At 42.4% G+C, this 22,248-nt stretch overlaps 1 protein-coding gene across 1 annotated transcript in view; it reads left to right on the plus strand.

Moving 5' to 3' along the window:
• The window catches only part of arhgap22b (Rho GTPase activating protein 22b), a gene marked incomplete at both ends in the record, with an annotated part of 31,076 nt that overhangs the window by 814 nt on the left and 8,014 nt on the right, over window positions 1-22,248 (plus strand). Inside the window, 2 exons of the mRNA XM_083994207.1 lie at window positions 7,857-8,056; window positions 13,394-13,481. Of these exons, the coding sequence (XP_083850333.1) occupies window positions 7,857-8,056; window positions 13,394-13,481 (288 nt within the window). The remainder of the gene's footprint in view (window positions 1-7,856; window positions 8,057-13,393; window positions 13,482-22,248) is intronic.

Genomic DNA, 22,248 nt, shown 5'->3' on the forward strand with positions numbered 1-22,248 from the left:
ATAGCAGAACAGATCCAAATGGCCCAATAAGTGAGACTCACTGACTGTGTACATTTTGTGCATTGCACTTAATTGATCACAATTAGGCAGCATTGAAATGACGGGTTAACTTTAGCAGCACGGTGTATTTTTGAGCTCATTAAGTGAGAAAGAAGGTCTCATGTGGGTCTACTATATAGGAGCCCTGCACATAAAAACTAAATGCAGCTGTCCTCTTATAATTAAGGAGGTGGGAAAACCCACTCATGCTGCATTTCTTTTAAGAAAGTGGAAATTAAAGAGATTAAAGCAGCTCTATGATCCTGCGTGAGAAGCATTCTCTGCATACCTTCTGCAAATTGGTGCTCCGCTGCTGACAGCATCACATTTGTTGCATGAAGTCCATGAATAAACGGGTATGTGACAGATGTGGTCGTGAAGTACGTACCCAGTCAGGGTCAGAGCAGGTCATAAAAGGGACATAACACTAACCAGCATGCATTGTGGCAGAATAGGACTGCGTCTGACAATTTAACTGGAATGTCAGAGAATACAGTTAAAGTATAAATTAATAATATCAGCGCCATTGACTTTTCTATTGATCCTTGGTGGCTGCTGACAGGTGACATGCTAACCATCTTAGCGGCACTGTAAAGATTCCCTGATTTGTTTTAATTTGAAAGGTCGCGAACAAGCTAACTAACTTACAGACACTATAAGTTGATTTGTATGAAATTTGGAAGGTTAGTCTGTCTTCTATCACTCTGTTAGGACAGAAAATCAATTCATTGCCAGAATCTCTCACAGAAAAGAAAACTGTGACTGCTGTCCTTCAGGAACTGTGACGAACATCAACATGTTAAAGCTGTAGCAGGGCCCTGGCCGCATTTCTCTGTGGCTGGCATCAGAAATCTAGTAGCAGCTTTAATTGCCCACATGGCTGCTGCTTCATTCTCTTGCTGTGTCTTTTTGATCCGCGTTACCATGGTTTTATGATCAAAGTCCTACAATGTAGCAACACCCTGACATTCTGCCTTTTTGAGGTATATGAATGAACACCCTTGCCTCGACTAGATAGCAGCTGCATGGATAAAAAAAAAAAGGCACACGCTGACACACTTGGATAATGTGCATGTGCACTTGATAACATGCACAGAAATGTACAGATATGCACGCACACACCCGCTGCTGCAGATCAGTTCCACCCCACTGCACACATACATACAGGCTGTATGTTATTGGCCACACCCCCAGACTGTCAAGGAAGGCTGCCACAGACACACACGCACACATACACATGCACATACACACACAGACACACCCACATAACGGTTAACACATTAATCAACAGTGATAGGCTAACTGGAAGTTACGCCCTGATGCACCTGTAACTCTCTGCTATTTTCCACGAACCATAAATCACTACACTACAACCAAATTAATGGAATTGAATTCCTCCAACATGTGTGTGTGTGTGTGTGTGTGTGTGTGTGTGTGTGTGTGTGTGTGTGTGTGTGTGTGTGTGTGTGTGTGTGTGTGTGTGTGTGTGTGTGTGCGTATGTGTGTGTGTGAGATACAGCCATCAGTGTACTGTAGCACTGTCTAGTTATTGTGGAGTACCCGCCTCACCATGCTAATGGATGGGCTGCTCCGTGATGTGCATAAGAGCCATAAATCCATTTCCTGCTGATGATAAATACGGCTCCAAACTACATTAAGTGACATCATAGGGGCCCAGAGTGTGTGTGTGTTTTGGCATGTGTGTGTGCAACTGGAGCATCAAGTGTCCCCTTCATGTGCCCCCTTCATGTGCCATACCACTTGTGTTTTGATTTGGATCTGCAGACAACCATTTGTTCACATTGTTACATTACTTGCATACTTAGACATCACAATGGTGAATCCATCTTTTTCTGGGCAGAGGTCTCCTCTTTGCCCTGTAGCACACTGTCCCTGCCAGTTTTTTTTTATATAGCCTATATATAGCCTATTCTCATGTGATTTGTCAACTCTTGTGACCAAGCTTAGACAGTGTTTCTGAAAGTATGTTTGGTGAAAACTCAAATTCCAACATATGCAGGGGAGCATTAGTTTAACAGATTCTCCTGTTGATATCAAGCCATGATTTTTCTCTTCACCAGTTTTCAAATAATTTTCTTAGAGATTTCACTCTACCAAATACAATGGAAGTGAATACCACTGAAAAGGTAGATCTTTAAAGGGATAGTTCAACATTTTGGCAAACTGGCCCATTGCCATAATCCCTATAGTCTTTAGCTGTCGGTGCAAGCTGTTTTTAGAATGGCAGAGCAGAGCCGCAAGCTGCTCAGAGCTACACTACGGCGACTAATGGGATCCCTCATCAAACTCATCAAATACACAATCCAAAAACTCCAAAACGCTCTCGTGGACAAGTTGTGACCTGCACATTCACCACACTATGAGATAATAACGGAACGTTACGAGACAGAGTTGTTTTCGAGGTAAATTCATGAAAACCGGCTGATGTGCGTTCCCGTCGGGGGCAGTTTTCCGGCAAGCAGTCTCTACATTTTCCTCGAAAACAACATTTTAATTTAGGCAACTGAAAACTTAAATGAGCTAATTTAGTCAAATTCACATCAGTAGATATAGATGTAAAGCTGCAATTGGCTGTTACTGCTTAATGTTTCCACAGTGACATTCATCTACGTCTTTACAAACCAGTCTGTGCAAGAGTTTTGATTACATTGATTTTTTGCTTTTATCAAGTAAATGGACTTATTCACACTACAGACTCCCTCATTATGACTGTCTGACAGCAACATCTCTTATGGACCAGTTTATACTCCAGCGGCAGATAGATATTCTGTCATTATATTCCGCCAAAGCTGAGCTCAATATGAAAAATCCACACAGATCTCCTTCCTTGTGAGCTAAACCACAGATCTTAATGATTCACTGATATTTTAGCTGTTTTGAATTTGGCTAAAATATCAGCCATTCACCTCTGGTTCAATTTAAATTTTGACTTTTCCTATATCGTAAACTTAAAGTTTTATGAAGTGCTCTTACAATATAAGGTCTCCGTAGTGCGCCCCCCTCCTCACAAACACCCTCTCTCCTTCATGATATCATGTATGAGCTCATGACTGAATGAGCAGCCAGTCCATCTGGTATTCCTGGATATTCAGCTCCATGCTCAGAATTATTCATCTATGATGCTAACATGACACATGGGCCAGTTTGCATAGATTGTCACTGGGGTACGCCATGATAAACAAATGTGGGGCATGCTGTACATCTGTGCACACAGTCGGGCATGATGCTGAGCCCTATTATTGGACAGAGCGCTTCTTAAACTGCTAGCTACTGTAAATGAATGAGCCACAATTATGCTTTCTATAGTGGTGGATTGCAGTGATTATGCACATTTACAGTAAAACAGTCTCTTCTCAGCATTGTGGTTGATAGTTGTAGAAGTGACCACAGAGCAGCTCCACCCAAGCCAAGGAAGGACTGAATCACTCCGAGCAGAAGGTCCAAATTGGCGCAGTGGGTAGTCGAGCTTGGCACACACACATTCACACACTCAAAAATCAGTTGTCGTGACTCAGGCGTGAATCATCGGCCAGTGTATGTTCCACTCAGTCTGTGATCCAGGCAGCTGATGTGCTGAACAGTGGTGCGCTTTTCTGCTAACACTGTGGCCAGAAGGGACTGGAAGACACAAGGGACATGATGGAGTGAGGAAAAACAGAGTGGTGGACGACACTTTCACCAGCAATGTGAAGGATAGAGTAGTCATACTGACACAATGTCATGTCTCACTGGGACTGGGATGGGAAGAGTATCAGATCAGAGGAGGGTGGGATGTTACGCTTCACATTCATGATGTTTACATTTCTAAAAGTACTACTTGATTAGTTTCCTCGTGATGGGGAAAAACTGAGGCAGACAGCCTACCCTTTTTTGCCATCACAGTCAACAGTATTTTCAAATGGTGAATTGTTTCAAAAGTCAGCTACAGAAAAAGACTTGTCGAGTGACTAAGAGATGTATACAGTTACATGTTTCAATACTTTTGGTTTTAATATGTATGATTGGTGTTTGTAGTTTTTATACAGGAATACACATGCCAAATCATACATTAGATAGTATATTTGGTTACTGTTATTGTATGAAGCAAGGAAATGCAAAGGTGCAAAGGACTTGCACAGCCCAGATAATTTAGTGTAATACCAGTTACTGTGTGCTCCTTTCTGTTAATTGACACCTTCAAAAGTCACGTTTGAGTCAAAGAGAATATAATTAATTATTTGCAGAAGATTTTTTTGCAGTTATCATTGCTGTACACATGTGAGTCTGTGACTCTTAAAATTCTGTCTCGCTCTATTAAGCAGTATTTGGTTTGGATTTCTTGAGTAAAACCAATGACAAGTGAACTGTAGTATGATACATCACTAACAGATGAGCAGCCACCATACCATCCTCTAAGACTGTTTTAAATAGCTGTATTACAATACCTAGAATTAATCTTGCTCTCATAAACAAAAGAAATAATTAAATATTTTGTGAAATAGCCGATGAAAATGTGCCTCTAATCCAAAAACTCATTTATAAGACAAAAAATGCTTTAATTAGGTGCCAGTGGTGAGAACAATGATCTTCTTTTGTGTGTGTTGTGTGTTTTTGCATGTGTGCATGTGCCCTGTGTGCTCTCAGTAATGACAGAGGTTTGATTCAATGGGACCAGCAGTGCTGAACGTCAGGAGGGAGAGGAGAATTAGAGCGAGTCAAAGTAAGAGAAACGGAGGGAGACGGGGCTGTGGAGTGAAATACAGAGCTGGAAAAGACTAGAATTAACACAAGATGGGTAGATGAGGAGAAAGGGGAGTGGAGACAGAGAGAGAGAGAGAGAGAGAGAGAGAGAGAGAGAGAGAGAGAGAGAGAGAGAGAGAGAGAGAGAGAGAGAGCAGGAGTGGGGAGAAAACAGAAAGCAGATTATTTCCTTTTTAAAATCATGTTTTTCCATGTATGTTTTTTCTGTTGTTTTTCTGTCGCCCTAAACCAAATGTCAGACATCATTAACTCATTGAGTGCCAGACCTTTTATAAAATGGTCAGTGCCATGTGCCAGCGTTCTGGGGCATTTTGAGTAATATGTCAAGACCCAGAGAATATTTTGTACTATGACTCTGAAAACACCAAACAGCTCAAAGGAAAGAGGAGACTCTCTATTTAACTAGGGAAAAAACCATTTGTTTGTACCTTGTTCCATTCTTGATATATCTTAAGTTGAATAGAGCCTGGTTGCACCAAAAAGACCACTTTTTTTCTAGAAAGCTGAGAAAAATGCATTTTTGTGAAAGAGAGTCTCTCAAGAAAAATAGTGATTTATCCGTTTTAATTTTGGCTTCAAAAATATGTAAGACATCTGAAAATTTAATTTCACATGTTTTTTCATTGACCCCCCCCCCCCAAAAAAACAAAAAACAAAAAAAAAACAACAACAACAACAACAACAACTAAAATACAACGAGTACGAGCGGTTGCTGCCCCCTCAGCCTCTCCTACGCCCCCCTCTCCTCCCCCCTCCCCTCTCCTCTCCTCTCCTCCTCCTCCTGCTGCATCCCCTCGTCTCTGAAGTAGTGAGGGAGACGTCATGGCGTCTTCAGCCTCTGTGCTGGACGCGGCCGCGGCAGCGACGCACCGCGCTGATCTCTCGGTTCGTCGTCACGTCGGTCACTGACTCCGCGATCCGCCTCCGCTTTCGCTTCGGCATTTTGGTGCTGATCATCTAGATCAGTTTAGCTTTCCTGCCTCCTCCGATCACTTCATGCTGGAGCTATGCTAATAGCATCCGTAGCTAAGCTTTCCTCCAGCTCCACGTTACACTTGTTCCAGGCTCTGCCCGTCGTTTTCTCTAGAAATAGAAACTTTTTCCGACTTTGTTATCTCCATACCGATCGCGCTCGTCTTCTCCTCCTTCTTCACTTCTTGCTCTGATCTACAGTCTCATTCGTTCTACACATCCCAGAAGCCCCAAAATTACTCAGAGTGTGCGAGAGAGCGTCCCCATTTACCAGCCGCAGAAAAGTGCATTTGACGTCTATGAACGTCAATGGCACTCAAGCGTTGGATTTTGATTGACGTCCATAGACGTCAATGGCACTCAATGAGTTAATTTCCAATTTGGTTGTCATGGATTCTCCAGTGTTGTTTGATTTATATCCTCAATTGCTAAGAAAACCTGAATTAAACCACCTATCTGGGTAATCTGCCCATATTACTGTGTCTTACTGGAAAAGCATGGAACAAGAATAATGCCAGGGCACAAGCAAGACACAGAAACAAGACATTTAAATTCAACTTGAACATGAAATGGAAAAAGAAAAATGGAGCCTGTGAAGAACTCTCTAAAGGGCATTTCCCAAGCCCTCATCACTGGAGCAGGCAGTGGTTTTCAGCAAAAAGCTCTCATAAATCCACTGTACCATACCTGCACAGCACCAGTTGACAGGACAGCAACAAGAGAGCTCAGTGGAGCATTTAGCTGGTTAGGAACCAGATCTTTTTTTTTATTATATAAGGTGATATATTTGAGCAAATCAGTTCGCTGTCAAACTTGTTGGACAGTGCCAGTCAGATGGACACTTTGAAAACAGGAAACAAAAAATCTGTGCATTTTCTTCATTTAACATGTTATCAACAGGCTTTGCAGACTGTCAGAGCAGGCAGAGAAATGAAATAAAAATAACATGAGGCGTGTCCTTTAAGCTACATGTAGGTCGTAGGGGGAGAGAGGGATGAGACAATAAAATGGTATAAACATTGATTTTTCTTCCCCCTCTCCATTCATCCACCCCCTTCTTCCGTCTGCACCATCTGAACATTGATCATGTGTGTGTGTGTGTGTGTGCGCGCGCGTGCACGCAGTATGTGTGGCGCAAAATGCGAGCCAGCAGGGAGGATGTCTGCACAATTGATTTCTATAAATTATACATGATCATCAAATGACATTGCCTTGTTGGCCTGATCAGAATTTATATCCACATGGCGAGAGCCTAAAACCTTAAGCCAGTTAAATTTATCCTCCTAACCTTTTAGAAAACACACACACACATGCGTGACGGTCTTGTGGGTTCGCAGGAGTCATGTTTAAGTCAGCTATTCTAACAAATGTCAAAAAATAATCGATTTTTTTCCAAAGGTGATGTCATACAAGGACGACCTGAGAGGCTCAGACCTGTTACATCGCCATCCTTTCCCCTTTTTTAAAGCCGCTCCAGACTGAGTTCATGTTACACACACATTTGTGCAGAGTGATTCAGTCAGGGAGCCAGTCAATCAGCCGATCAGTCAGTCCCATGTGGTCTTATTATCTCTGCTCAAAAGCCTCTGCTATTCTGTTGGCAGCGCACAATATGTCTCTTCCAAGGTCCTCTGAACGCGAGTGGGGGGGGGGATCCCTGTCACCTGAGGCTATGTGTTCTCTATGTGTGTGCGTATATGAGTGTGTGTGTGCATTGCCCCACCACCCCTCCTTTCACAGCCTCTATTTTATCTGCTTTCTGGTATTATTTAGGCCTGTGGTCCCTCTCCCCCTTTATCTGAGGCGGAGCAGCCCAGGGGCAGGAGGCTGTGTGTGTGTGTTCGTGACTGAGGATCCTGGCAGAGCATGTGTGCGCATACAGCATACAGAATGAGGGCTAACACGGGCTTCTATTAGGGAGAAAATGAAAACACACGAGCCAGACAAATTGAAGATACAAGCAGAACAACCAATTCAATCCTCTTTGACCCGCCCAACCTTTTTCGCTTTCTGACTGCCTGCATGTGTACGCTGAATAAAAAAATGCTTTATGTGTGTGTATGTGTGTGTTCGTGTGTTTACAGCCCGGTCCAAGAGCATGGTGATGGGCGAGGTGTCACGGGGCCCATGCCGGCCGGCCTCCCCCAGCCTCCAGGAGGGGGCCCTGAAGGCAGGCTGGCTGAAGAAGCAACGCAGCATCATGAAGAACTGGCAGCTGCGTTGGTTTGTGCTGCGCTCGGATCAGCTCTTCTTCTACAAAGACGAAGAAGAAACCAAACCACAGGTAACAACTCACCACAGACATAAACTAACAGGATTGGTAAAATTCTGACTTGTGTGATCACATTTACACAATGATATGAAAGTGTTTTATCTTTAGACTGAGACTTCTATTTCATCTGATGAGTCATTGAGTCCATAAGAAGCAGGTGTAAAATGTGCAGTTGCTTAATGTTGGTGTCTTTCACGTTGGCTGAAGCATAAGAACGGGTCAGAGGAGAGAGAAAACATTTTGTGATGGTTGAGGTGGTAGAGCAGGCTGACCATTAACCACAGGCCTGATCCTGAGCCCTTTTTCACTCTTCCAATACCTTCTTGTTGGAGGAATCTGTGTTTGCAGTTCTAAAATGTCAACTGGTTTCTATCAAAATCCCAGTAGCAGAGAATGTGAATTCTGCCTTTCATTCATTGCCATTCAGTCCATCACTCAAGTCAGACCTTCATGGTCCCCAGAGGCTTCAAAGGTTCAATGGTTTCTTTATTGTACTCACAGGGAAATTGGTTTGGAGCCTGTATTGTAACCATACAAACACATACAACACTAATAGACAATCAGCAAACTGCTGCATAGTCATAAAAAAGCCCTACAAAGGATTATTTAGTGAAAGTGTATGTGTGCAACGAGCAGTAAGAAATAAAAATCTGCTGTTGAATTTTTAAAAAAAAATGGCAGCAAAGGCAGATACCAAGGAGACCTGAAGTTCAAACTGTCCAAAGCAGGTGTTTCAGAAGAGAAGTCACCTTTCTGTCTGTTTTAGAGGTCGGTAAACTGGATTTGAAGTGGGATGGTGCCTCTTGTATTTAGTAATCTGCTTTCTTGCCCCATAGCACAATGTCATTGAAATATCAATGGATAGATTATCTTAAAACCATGGCTTTTTAAATTCCCCTCGGGATTGATTAAGATTTCATTCAGCATAATTTAATAACAGCAGCGACTGCACGAGTGCTCATGGGTACATTTGCACACAGTTATCCAGGACACGAGGCGGGTCGGTTGTTCCAAAGATCCCAGACTGACTCCATGACATTAAGATCATAGCTCTGTGGAGGCCAGACCATCTGCTGCAGGACTCTTTGTACTTGCCTATGAAAATAGTTCATTATGGGTGTAATGTGTGTTTGGGTTTGCCGCAGCCAGAACTTAAAGGGATAGTTCACCATTTTGGCAAATTGGTCCATTGCAATAATCCCTATAGTCTTAGGAGTAGGTTTGTTTCCTTTAATTGTCGGTGCAAGCTATTTTTAGAATGGCAGAGCTCCTACTCCTACTCCTACTCCTAAAACTATAGGGATTATGGCAATGGGACAATTTGCCAAAAATGTTGAACTATCCCTTTAAGAGCAATCCTTGATGCCTCCCTGATGTTGTGATGGCTTTTGCAGAGTATTGCATCTATGATACAACACAAACAACTTTTATATATGAATATAATCAAATACATGTCATATATCTCAGTGATAGAGCTACCTGGGTAGTGGCCACAGGCAGCACGATTTAACAGTAATAAAGTTACAATAACACAATTATGCAATTTTGCCCAGATAATCTAATAGACCGAGGATTGCCTGAAGTCACACAGAAATGTTGCCAAGTTTAGAGAAGTCACACTTGTGACCTCTGAAATGTAAAAAAGATGATGTTGACAGCTGGAGCAGCAGCACCACACCGACCTGTCAGTCACTGCCAGAGCCCAGATTTAATATCCTCCATCTGCAGACTCAAACAGGCCCTTCATTCATTCCTGTCAGCACTAATGATGACTCACCACACTCTCAGGACATTTTAGTGCATCAGTTCAAATAGCAGCATGCAACGCTTGGTTTCCTCCTCCATTAGTACACCATCGTAAAAATATTTACACTGTACTGTAAATCTCTAATCGATCCCATCGCCTGTCTGATGAGACGTGCTCATTGTTTGTGGCCAGGTGCTGACTCATGATTTTCCCATTATAATTGTAACCAAAGTGTTCACAAGCAGTGCGGTAGCTGGCCTGGACTCACCTCAAACACACACACAGAAACACACACAAAACATAAAGAATATTGGGATGGTTTGTCAATACAGACAGTCTTGTATAGTCATAAGAAGAAGTGATGTAATCCAACAAAAGACAGCAGGGCCAAGGCTGTCACACACACACATACACACATAAACACATACACACATACATAAAACAACGCAACACAATAATCATCTCTTTACATTTTGCGTTGAAATGCTGACACTTGCATTGATTTCTTCAGCATGACGGCCGTTCATTTAATGCAGACAGCATCCGTCTGCCATCACTGTCTTTTAGGCCCTGTCATCACACACACACACACACACAACTACACACATGCTACACCCACACAGAATGACGTGTTTCTCCACCTCGCCGTCTCCATTGACAGACTGTCTTTAATCAGAGGCTGTCAATACTCATCCAGGACACATTGATTTGCAACTCCCAGTGGATTAAAGTAAAACACAGGGCTGAATGCACTCGCGCATACACACTCAGAGGAACGCACACTTATGTGCACACACGCATCCTCCCCCTCCGAGAGCAGGATGTGTGAGAAAGTGTCATTCCGGCCTTTTTTCTCCCTCTCATCTTCTAATCGATCGGAAATTCGAGGCTGGGAGTGGTGGCGGGGTTGGAGGGGGAGGGAGGGGGTGTAGGCAAATCACTGCAATACAACCAGACACCCATCCCTCCCTCCCTCTCTCCTTCCCTTCTCTTCCTCCCCCCCAGCTGAGATGAAAGGATGCGATAATTGGTGGAAGGAGAGACAAAACTGATGCAGGATCTATACAGGTTTTCTTTTCCCCTTTCATCACATGGAGATAAACCCACAAGCAAACAAATGGTCTTCATTTATCACATATTAGGTTCTCTCGCTACAAGACAACAACATGGGTGGTGGTGATGGTGGAGGAGGGGGTCGTTAGTTTTCTGAATAGAAAATGAGTCTTCAGCTGCAGTTCATGACACAAAAACCCATTTGTAGTAAATTATATATATAAAAAAAGGGATAAGTGGACTCTCGCAGAGTGGATGATGATGTCGCTGTCTTTGATATATCCATTGATGTAGTTTGGTGGTTTTGGCTCACCATTATGAATTCCAGTTTTCCTATTGTCTACTGGACAAAAACGAAGCACATCCAACAGCTGATAGTATGATGACACATATGTCTAACAGCTGTGGCTCTGATAACCAGACTGCACTTGTATAGGTTCTCTAGTCTTAATAGCCACTCAAAATGCTTAACAATGGGAGTCATATTCACCCATTTACTCACACATTCATACAGCGTACATATTATTGCTCGTATGTTGCATTTCTACCTTACACACACATTACATGACTAGTGGAGTCAGGAGTCAGACCCCCGACCCTCTAATTAGAGGATGACACTCTATACCTACTGAGCTGGAATATATATAATGCATGTTTATGCTGGGGGCAGATGGATGGAGATGTACGTTCTGTTGCAAATTGCTCATAAATCTGTCTCTTACAAGGCTCACATATGGGTCATGGCCACAAGTAACCTGCTTTGTGAGATGTGTCAATATCACTGAGAGAGGAAACAGCTTGCATGTTGCAGATTTGGAGAAACAGACCCCCTGGGACAAACTGAGCTTGTCTTCATTGTGTCTCCCGCAGCTTGAATCTCCATCTGATTTCTTCTCTCAAACCACCACTCCCAGAACTCTCAGTTTCTATTTCTTAGTGACATGTAACTCTTATTTCCAGTTGATTTTTTTCACTATGGAAATTAGTGAAAAGCTTAAGCTGTTATTTTCATGGTAATAGCAGCAAACTATTCAAACCCTGTTCGTACAAAAATGAAGCTCATGCATCTGGTGTCCATGGCAATGTAAGGAAGCACTCACTGAGGAGGTTGTTTAGAAAGTGTTACAGTCCCGTTCAACATTTTGGCAAATTAATCCCTATAGTTTAGGAGTAGGTTCGTTACCTTTTATTGTCGGTGTAAGCTATTTTTAGAATGGCTGCTCAGAGCTACGCCATGGAGGCTAATGGGATTTGCTGGTTTCCCTCATCAAACTCATCAAATACACAATCCAACAACTCCAAAACGCTCTCGTGGACAAGTTGTGACCTGCACATTCACCACACTATGAGATAATAATGGAATGTTACGAGACAGAGTTCTTTTTGAGGTAAATTCATGCAAAACCGCTGATGCGCGTTCCCATCGGGGGCAGTTTTTCAACAATCAGTCTCTGAATTTGCCTCGAAAACAACTCCGTCTCATAATGTTCCGTAGCGTAGCTCTGAACATCTCGCGGTTCTGCTCTGCCATTCTATAAACAGCTTGCACCAACAATTAAAGGTAACAAACCTACTCCTAAAACTGTAGGGATTATGGCAATGGGCCAATTTGCAAAATGTTGAACTATCCCTTTAAGTCAGGTCAATGCTTTTGAGCACGAGTCTGATGATGATGCTAATGCTGCTGCTTTGACTGGGAGCCAGTATCGGCACAGATTGACTGTTTGTGTGAGGAGACAGCTGTAGAAGGAGGTGATCAGAGCTTTGAGGCACATGTTTAACAATGGGGGGCTGAGGTGTGTATGGACCTTCATTTAGGGCCTATACACATGGTACCGATGAAAATCAATAACGATGTGTAAAGTGGCTGCTTTGGCACTGGTGGACATTACCAAAGCGAGATGAAAGTAGGAACTGGTCTTGGTTTTCTGGTCCAGGACGATGATGTCATTTGTGAAGGCTTAGTTTTATAATGATTGGAACAAAACACAAGCTCTACCTTTTAGAGTCACTATGTCACTATGGTAAGACATAAAAGGACAAACTGTCCTACGTACATTTTCATCCTTCACAGCGTGTCCCTGTGATTTGTGTTCTCGGGTTACGTGTTGCCTTTTCCTACCCATTCATCCCCGGCCAGCTACTCGCGTGATTCCTAGCACATAGCACCCTTGGGAGCTCTCCCTCCCCCCCGGATCCTGCCCTGCCCCTGTGCTCCATCCGTCCCCACCTCCCGCCCCTTCCATTTGTTGCCATGGCGACTAATGCTGGCGACAGCCCGGCCCTCCAGCTGAGGCGGTTTGGCAGACTCCTCTCCCCATTTGATGGAGGATGCCAGTGCGCAGATTAAAGGGGCCGACCTACAGACGCTGGCATCTCTTCACAGCTCACTTGGCCTCAGTTCTCTCGGCTAAATAGGTATTGATCTAGATAATGTATTCTGATAATCTGTGTGAGTCCCTGTTTGGGCCTGCTCAGTTTTAGAGGGGTAAGGGAAGGAAAGAAGGAATGAAGGAAGCGACAAAATTAAGTCTTTGCCTCTTTTTCAGGGCTGCATACCTCTGCAGGGATGCCAGGTGAATGAACTCACAGCAAACCCAGACGAACCAGGGAGACATCTGTTTGAGATCGTACCGGGTAAGATCCACTTGCTCTTCCTCTTCCTCCATCCTTCACCATCTCTTCCTCCCACTCAACTCTTTCAACATGCCCTGCAATCAAACAAACACACATCTCACTTGTTATCTCCTAGTCCACTGTTCAAGCCGCAGTGGAAATACATGCAGGGACATGGTTGCAGATCAGTTATGGCTGACATATAAGCACAGCTCCAGACTGCCCCTAAATGGGCGGAAGATGTGACTCAATGAATCTGGTATCACAGGTGTCAGGCCAATGCATGTGAGGATCATGAATGAAAAGGAAATGTGAATATTTGCTTTGCAAGTCGATTTACAATGTGAACCCCTACATTTTTCTGCGTGCACTCAAACAAAAAACAAAAGTAAGTCTGGAGCCCTGTTAAGGATGGCTGGTTTGAATTGCAGTCAGTAAATTCACTCTGTTGTAAACACAACACTAAAACATGCTTTGTGAGATCAGATCACTGTGGACTCATATTTGGCCTCTAAACTTACTTTTAAGATCTTACAGTTGCTGGATTACTCATTCACTCTCCATTTCCCTGACACATTAACACTTACTAAATGTATTTATAATCTATCTTGGGGTAGGCTACATTTTTTTACTTTCTGGTGTTAATGTTCCTTTTATTTTATTCTCCGTCGCTTTGGATACAAACGAGTGAAGCAAACTAGCAGCTGGTGTGCCCAACCTTTGTTGTCATGACAACAACAATACACCCTAGTGGTAGGTATACAGGGAGATTCATTGTTATGGTAACAATAATAAAGTGTTAAGGTTTAGGCCAGAAATGACTCTGCTGTGTTAAGGTGCTACACTTGGTTAGGTTAGGAAAAGATGATTTGGGTTAAAATAAGTACTTCCTTAAGGTTAAAGGACCTTTGTCACCATGGTTACAACAATGAAGTCCTGTGTTGATGATGATTGATTAAAACTGTGTTTCTCCGTAGCCTTTCTAGTTACTAGACTGATTACAGAGGCAAAAGTGATTTTAGGTATTGCTATTGTTTAGTATGTGCCAGTGAAGTTAATGCGTTCACTGTCAAGATGCAGTTTTGTGTAACTTAGAGGAAAACACATGTTCTATTAACAAGAAATACATTTAAAAACCAGTGGTCTATGTTCTTACCCTGAAAAGGAAAAACCTGGAGTAAGATCAGCACTACCCTCTTGTTGCTATTCAGCTTTCAGACAGCAGGGGGCACTGTTAGCCAAGGATGATCTGCAGCAAACCTGGTGGTGACACGTCCTGGTAGCAGCGTCGCATTTGCAGCTCCTGGAGCGTGAAAGTCAATTCTGGCAACAAACAAGATAAAATAAATAGAAAACGAAATGGCACCTCCATCATTCTGAGCCACCATGTGACTGTACATCTCAGGACTGTTAGTGAGCCGTCATGCTCCACATGCCGTACCCTACACACTCACAAGCTTTGCCTGTGGCTGAGCAGCGCAGCAGTTAGACTGACCTCCTGTGACCTTTCATGGCTCTACTCAATCAATACAACACTTATTTTGTACGTGTCTTGAGCTGTGTATTTGTTGTTGTGCGCATTTAACCATTAACTGCACATAGTAAAAAAGAATATAGTGTTCAGAAGTGTACGGTAGGCTACGGTGTTAATATGGACCTTACAGTGTAACCATAGTCCATCCTACTGTTCCTCTCTATCACTCTGTCATCCTGTGACTGTTTGCTCAGAGGTCTCTCTTTGTGTTTAGAATGGCTGCCAGGCTTGTAAGTCTCTGTGTGTTTTCTTTATGGCCTGTCAACATAGCAGGGGGGTGTGAACCCCAATGAGCTTCTAACTTATAGCTTCTTGCAGACAGGCTCTGCACTCTGGGAGAAAAAATGAGAGAGAGCGAAAAGGTAGATAAAAATGCAGAGAGCCAGAGAAGAGAGGTGTAGAGAAAGAGACAGACTGGTCAGAGGAGACAGTTTTTTTTTATTTTAATGTTTTTTTAACATGATGGGTCTGGGCAAGACTTTATGGTTGAAATGTTGATTAGTTGTTCTTTACAGTGTGGATGCTCCTCAGTTCAGGTCAGCAGCAAGAGTCAGATTGTGTTTCCGAACGGCCTGAGATACATTCTTCCTCCTGTAACAACTCGATGCTGACTACATCTGATGTTTACAGCGTATTAGATTTGTCGGCTCCAGGGGGAGAAACACATGAGTTGCTCTCCTCTTCCTGGAGCCTGTAATCGGCTTAGACTGATGAAGGCTTTATTCACTCCTGTTGTATGAAATGAATGGACTTTGAGATTTCAGACTTCATAGTAAGGCTTCAAGGAGGATAGTGCCTCTTTAAAAACAGTCATTATGGTGTCCAGTCATGAACAATAGGGCTTCAAACTGAGAGGCTTATTGGTGAAAATCACCTGACGTGGTGACTAAGGTAGAAAAGAAATCTCTGTGTTCAGCTCCCAGCTCAGTGAGCACTCCTGTTTCCACTCTTTTACTCTACTATTAACTCCAAACTCTTCAGGCTTTATCAAATAAACTATGGATCTTGTTTGGGTGTAAACCTGTATCCCATTTAGCTTTATTGTTACTAGTTTTACTTTAACACACAAGTAAAACTTGTAACAATAAAGCTAAATGGGATACAGGTTTACATCCATTACATTATTACATACATTATTGTACAGCACTTTGGACAACTTGGGTTGTATTTTTAAATGTGCTATATAAATAAATATGTATTGTATTGCACTGTATTGTAAAATCAAGATGCAATGCAAATTTATTATCAGTAGTCTATTATCAGAAAATAAATAATGACCAGTTTATTGCTAAAAAATAATTTTTAGGGACCAAATTAGTAATCAATTGATCAAGAAAATAATAAAAATGATCATTAACTGCAGCCGTAATTCTGTCTCATATTTATTAAGGTTAAGTTGAACATAATTACCCACGAACAAGTCTAAGACATTGCTCATCTTTTGGTATTCTTCTGGCAAGTTGGTTTTTATTGGGATAGGTAATGGAAAAGTTTAAAAATGCACCGTTTTGTGTGCAGTGTACTGTACAGGCCTGAGCAGTCAATACCGTACAAACAGCACAAAACCACACATCTGAAAACATCTATTAGCACTCCCAGACGGATAAACCCTCAATTACAGGTCAAGCCAGCCCAGAAATGAAGTCGTTTCGTTTTCTATCAGAGCTGATAAATCAGCTGCTGACTTTCTCTCACTTTCAGCTCTGCTTTGTCCACTGTAACAGAAGCTTTGTCCTTCAGAGGAGCCCGGGGACCTTGACATCCCTTCATCTGGGTCACGTCATTGAATGATGGACTTTGCTTTTCTCTGACTTGCTTTCTGTGCGTGTGTGTGTGTGTGCGTGTGTGCAGCCACAGGCAAAATCATGTTTATTGTGGAGATATTGGGTACCCAGCCCTGTTGCACAAGGTAGATACAAGATGGATAGTTGTTACAAGATGCTGAGCCACTGACACACACACATACACACACTAACGCGTATGTCAAATGTCTCCAGTGCACAATGTATTTTCTTTTTTTTTTCTTCTTTTCTTGACTGTGGGTAAAAAGCTATTAACCGGGGACACTTTCTCATAAATTGAAGTTGGAAAATAAAAAAAAAGAAATTATCACTCGGTACATGTCTTGTGGGCAAACAATCTCAAGGTCATAGCCACTATGAAATCTCCACGTGCACATTTATCCTGCAGTATCTTCGCTGAACACTGTGCAGTGGAAGCGGATGGATAACAAAGCTCAACTTTATAATATTTATCATTTCCTCTCGGCTTTTGGGTGAAACATCAGCAGCTGTTCAGTGTGCAAGCAATTAAAAATTGTTTTTTTTTATCAGTATGCAGCCCAATGCAGACAGAGGGAGCAGGGCACCCAAACAAAGCCATGTCATGTGGTTGAGTCAGAAGTCTGAGCTCGTCTTAAAGCCTGGAGGAATTAAGGAAATGGGCAAATAATTAGTTATTTTAAGATATTCTTTGTCTTTAATGGTTGACTCAAGGCTATAAGCTCTCTGTTGTGGTAGTGTGAAGCAATTAAGCCATCTGGGAAACAGCACACACACACACACAAAACACACTTGCGCCTATGCAAACGTGACAGCTATTGCTAATTCATTATTGTGGGCTGGCCCACACACTCACATTCATCCATGCATGTCCCAGAAATACCATTTGTCAAAGACACACCAACAAACCCACATCAGGGTTCAGAGTCCTGTTTTATCACCTGAAACATAAAACCTTTAGTCTTTGACCTTTGTGACATTAACACAACTGTACGTGTTGGCCGTCAGTTTAATCCTAACAACACTGCAGGGTACACAAAAGAGGCCTAAAGGAACATTTCACAATGAGATTTCAGATGCACCAAAAGAATAAGTGATTTTAATTCTTCTGTAATATTCGTTTAAAGGGATAGTTCAACATTTTGGCAAATTGGTCCAGTGCCATAATCCCTGTAGTCATAGCAGTAGGTTTGTTACCTTTAATTGTAGGTGCAAGCTATTTTTAGAACGGCGGAGCAGAGCTGCGAGCTGCTCGGAGCTACGCTATGCTACGGAGGCTAATGGGACTTCTTGGTTTCCCTCATCAAACTCATCAAATACACAATCCAACAACTCCAAAACACTCTTGTGGACAAGTTGTGACCTGCACATTCACCACGCTATGAGATAATAACGGAACGTTACGAGACAGAGTTGTTTTCGAGGCAGAAGAAAACAACTAGAAGCAACTTACATGTTGGTTTGTGCTCGTATTAAATAAACACATGTTACATGGTAATGAGTTAGAAGTTAGAAGCTGTGTTTTCTGCTGACTTTGGACAGCACCTGTCCAGCTGTTGCTTCCAGTCTCTGTGCTGAATTAAACTCAGACTTCAGAACAGACAGAGTGTAATCTCATGAACGTCATTTACCGACTTAACTGTACAATGTGCATTGGATTTGCTTTGCTTTGGATGTTAACCAAAGTCATACAGGTCTATGAGCCTATATGGTTATCTGTGGTGGTTATTGGATATTGTGTCTTCAGCTTGGTGGAGCCATTCAAAGACACCAGTGACCACCTCAGACAGCTTCTGCTTCTGATTGGTAAATATTTAGAAGAGTGAGAATGCTTCTTAATCAACTTACTGTAGATAAAGCTATTTGGTTTGGAGAATACCGTCTTTGGCGGTGTCGTTATAATCAAAAGACGTTGAAATATTCCTGGTCCCACACTTCTCACTCACTGGTTACAGGTTGAAGCCTTGACATTGCGCCATTCTGTGACAGAAAGCAGAACATTTGAGTTTTAGATACAAAAAGTCACAGAAAATAGTCTATGATCCTGAATCCTATCTGACTGAGGGAAGAATCCAAAGTCTGTACTGCCTGTATCTCACTGAGATTGATTGGCATTGTGTGTGTGTTTATGTGTCTGTGTGTGTACAAGTTTGTTTGGCAAAGATTGGAGGACAGCCCATCTCCAAGTTACTGCACACACACACACACTCAGAGAGAGAGAGAGAGAGGGGGAGAGGGAGAGAGGGACAGACAGGGGAGAGAGAAAGCCTTGTTACACTCCTCCTCAGGGATTTGCTTCTCCCCAGGGGAGCTGAGGGAACGGACCTGCTGCCCACACTGCTGAATGAGAGAGGGACAGGAAGAAAAGAGTGAATGAATGGACAGAATAGACGAGTGAGGAGCAAGGAGTGGGACTCGTTTGACGGGTTTTGTCTGGGCTGGCATCGAGCATGCCTCACTGGCAGGTTCTGGCCGTCAGTGCTACCTGCGTACTGATCTGCTTCCAAACGGGCTTGGTGCCGGCAGAGAAGCCGCCTCTTCATGCTGCAGCTTTAGGCCGGAGCCAGTCCCAGCCCCAGCCTGCACCGCTCGCTCAGACATGGGGCCGGTCTGCTGCAAGCCGGACAGACTGAAGAAACAACATCTCCAAGGTAACGGGAAACAGATGCTGGAGATTTTTTTTTACAAGAGTAGTAGAGACTGGACTGGAGCGCCTGAGTGGCTTTGAGACTGATGGGATCTACAGCTTAGAACAAACTCTTATTTGTGGCTGTTTTGCATAGCATTAAGGTACTGACTCCTATTTATATGCAAGAAGATACATTGTATAGTTAAACACTGGATTAAAATGTACTTTTATAATGTCCTATGGATGAGCAAAAATACTCAGAGTGAAGTTTTGCTGCAATATTAGTTTAATCAGTAAACTGTCTATCTCTGTAAAGCATTTGAATGTAGGTGTAAATTCCTTTTTAGCAGATTTATTACATTTTGCTTTACTCTTTTTTTTAAATACATGGCAGCATAGATATTTCTCTCCCTCTTTACTCCTGCTGTTCTGGTCTAAAGTCAAATGAAAGTAATTTGGTCACAGCAGCTTATTTAAATTGTACATTTACTTGTCAGTTATTTGCATTTGATTGATTTACACACCACTGGTGCAATATGACTTTGGTTCGGTGTATACTGTACTGTGTGTCACACCTACAGTAGAAATACTGTGGTGACAGCTTGTTTTGTCCACAGCAGTGCATGATGGGTGTCTGTGGTTGTATGAATGAACTATGAGGATCCTTAGTCTGGCCAATGCGTATTTTTCAAGTAATATTTTAATATCTTCTTTGCACTTTTGAGCCAATAACCACATCACTATCAGTGTCCTATAAAATGAGTCTCATCTGGACAAGGCTGCAACAACAGCTTGTCATGTCATGAGTGGAAAGTTGTGGTGTAGTCGCATCAACATGTGAATTGTCTCAGACTCAAAAAGAAAAGGTGATGGTATGAGGCTGAACATTTTTATCATCATGTAGTTATAACTGACTGCATATTAAGTACAATCAGTGCTACTGGCTGCTCCGACTGGTCCTCAGTTGTCCCCCCCCCCCCCCCCCCCCCCTCTCTCTCTGTCTGTCTCTCTCCATATTCACTAACGCTTTTGTGTCTCTCTATCAGTCTGTATCTGTCTGGCTCTCATTCTCTCATACTAATAACAAGCAGCACAGAGGTCGTATAGCTAATCCCCAACCAATTCAAAGAGCCCAATCATCAGTCCCATTATTAATAGAGGACATGGCCTCAGGGACAAGACATATAGGCTCCTGCAATAGTGTAGAATAACTGCAAAACTGTTTGGTATAGGTGTGTGATGCTTGAATACACTATTTTTTATTATCTGGAGTTGAGTTACAGCAGCTGCTTATTCAGGTCACATGGTCTCAGTTTGATACTGTTACTCTGTTGCTTTGATCGTTGGTCTGATGTCTTGATATTCTGTTTCTGTGGGTGGTTGATGGTCAAGAAGTGTTGCCATGGCGCAACAGATTGAGGTAATGAGAAATTAGCCTCCTGGTCAATGCAACGTTTGCTAATTGGTGCATCTACATACAGGAGACATCTGGTTTCGTTGAGTTGGAGGGATACAAACTTTCTGGACAAGTAGAACAGGGCTAACCTTTGTCTAGCAGTTGATGGTTAGTAACAGACTCTAACATCAGAGCTGTTGCCACCCCCAAAAAATGTAACAAGTTTATTTCAATGTGGACTAAAGCTATGTGATTACTCATTCATAATGTGATTATTTGTAATTAGAAAAACAATATGGGAATGCCTCAAGCATCCACACTAATTAATGACATTTATCTGGCCCAATACTGTTCATTAGCATAGAAACACCTCAGGGCTTCTGAATGCAAACTAAGAATTTCATCCTTGTTAAAAAATAAGAAAGTTAATAACTCAAAATTTTAATTTAATTCACACTCTAATTAGCTCAGTGGAGATAATAAAAGTTTGAAGTGAAAATTACCCACTCTGATATATTCAGAAACAAATACATTATTACCACACATGCCTGCTCTCTGGTGCTGACCACCACCACCACCCAGTCCCATACTGACAATTTAATAAGTTCAAGCAGTGGCATTAGCAAAAATAACGGCTCCTCCTCTGCACTGTTAAAACCACCTGTGCCTCATCCTCCCTCCTTTCCGTTCTTAATCTCCCATTCAACAGTGACTAAGAGCCGTCTGACATTTAAGAACTGCAGCTATAATTATCAAAAATATATCTTCAATAAACAGACACTCAACACGCAGCATCCCCTGCTGTAAACACTTCCGCCTCCTCACAGACTCAAATGTCAACCTCCGTAGGATCGGCGTGAGGAAGAGCTAAAATCAAATTCATCACTGGGACTTTGAGAGGACAGCCCAGTTTGATGTGTGCCTCTGTGAACCCTGCAGTCACTGTTATCTTAATTGGCTCCAAAAAAAGGGACCTTTGTAATGCTCATCCATCCAGGCTCGGATGTTTCCAATGATTTTGGTTTCTGTCAGCTATGTCAAGATTGATTTTAAGTGGCTTTGTGCGTGTGTGTGTGTGTGTCTTATCAGGTCATGATTCACTGAGGAGGAAGTATTGGATGAGCTCAGGCTCCTTCACGTCTGAGTTTTTACACATGTCTGATTTGCCTGTTTTCCTGAGGACAAATGACAAAAGTCATTCAATTTCTATTCTACGCATCCATGCACACACTGCACACGTGGTAAAATATCAAATAATTATAACTCGGGGTTCCTATTTCAAAATTCCAGACTTTTCCAGACCCTAATTTCCAGACTTCTCTGTAAAAAAATTCAAATAATTTGTGACATTTGAGTAATTAGATGTGTATCATGTAAATAAATGCAATCAATCGTTTGTTTTCATTATTCGGAATGTGTATGCCATAATGTCACCAAATAATTTCCAG

The sequence above is a fragment of the Trachurus trachurus genome (assembly GCF_905171665.1).
Source record: "Trachurus trachurus genome assembly, chromosome: 19".
Classification (NCBI taxonomy): Eukaryota; Metazoa; Chordata; class Actinopteri; order Carangiformes; family Carangidae; genus Trachurus; species Trachurus trachurus.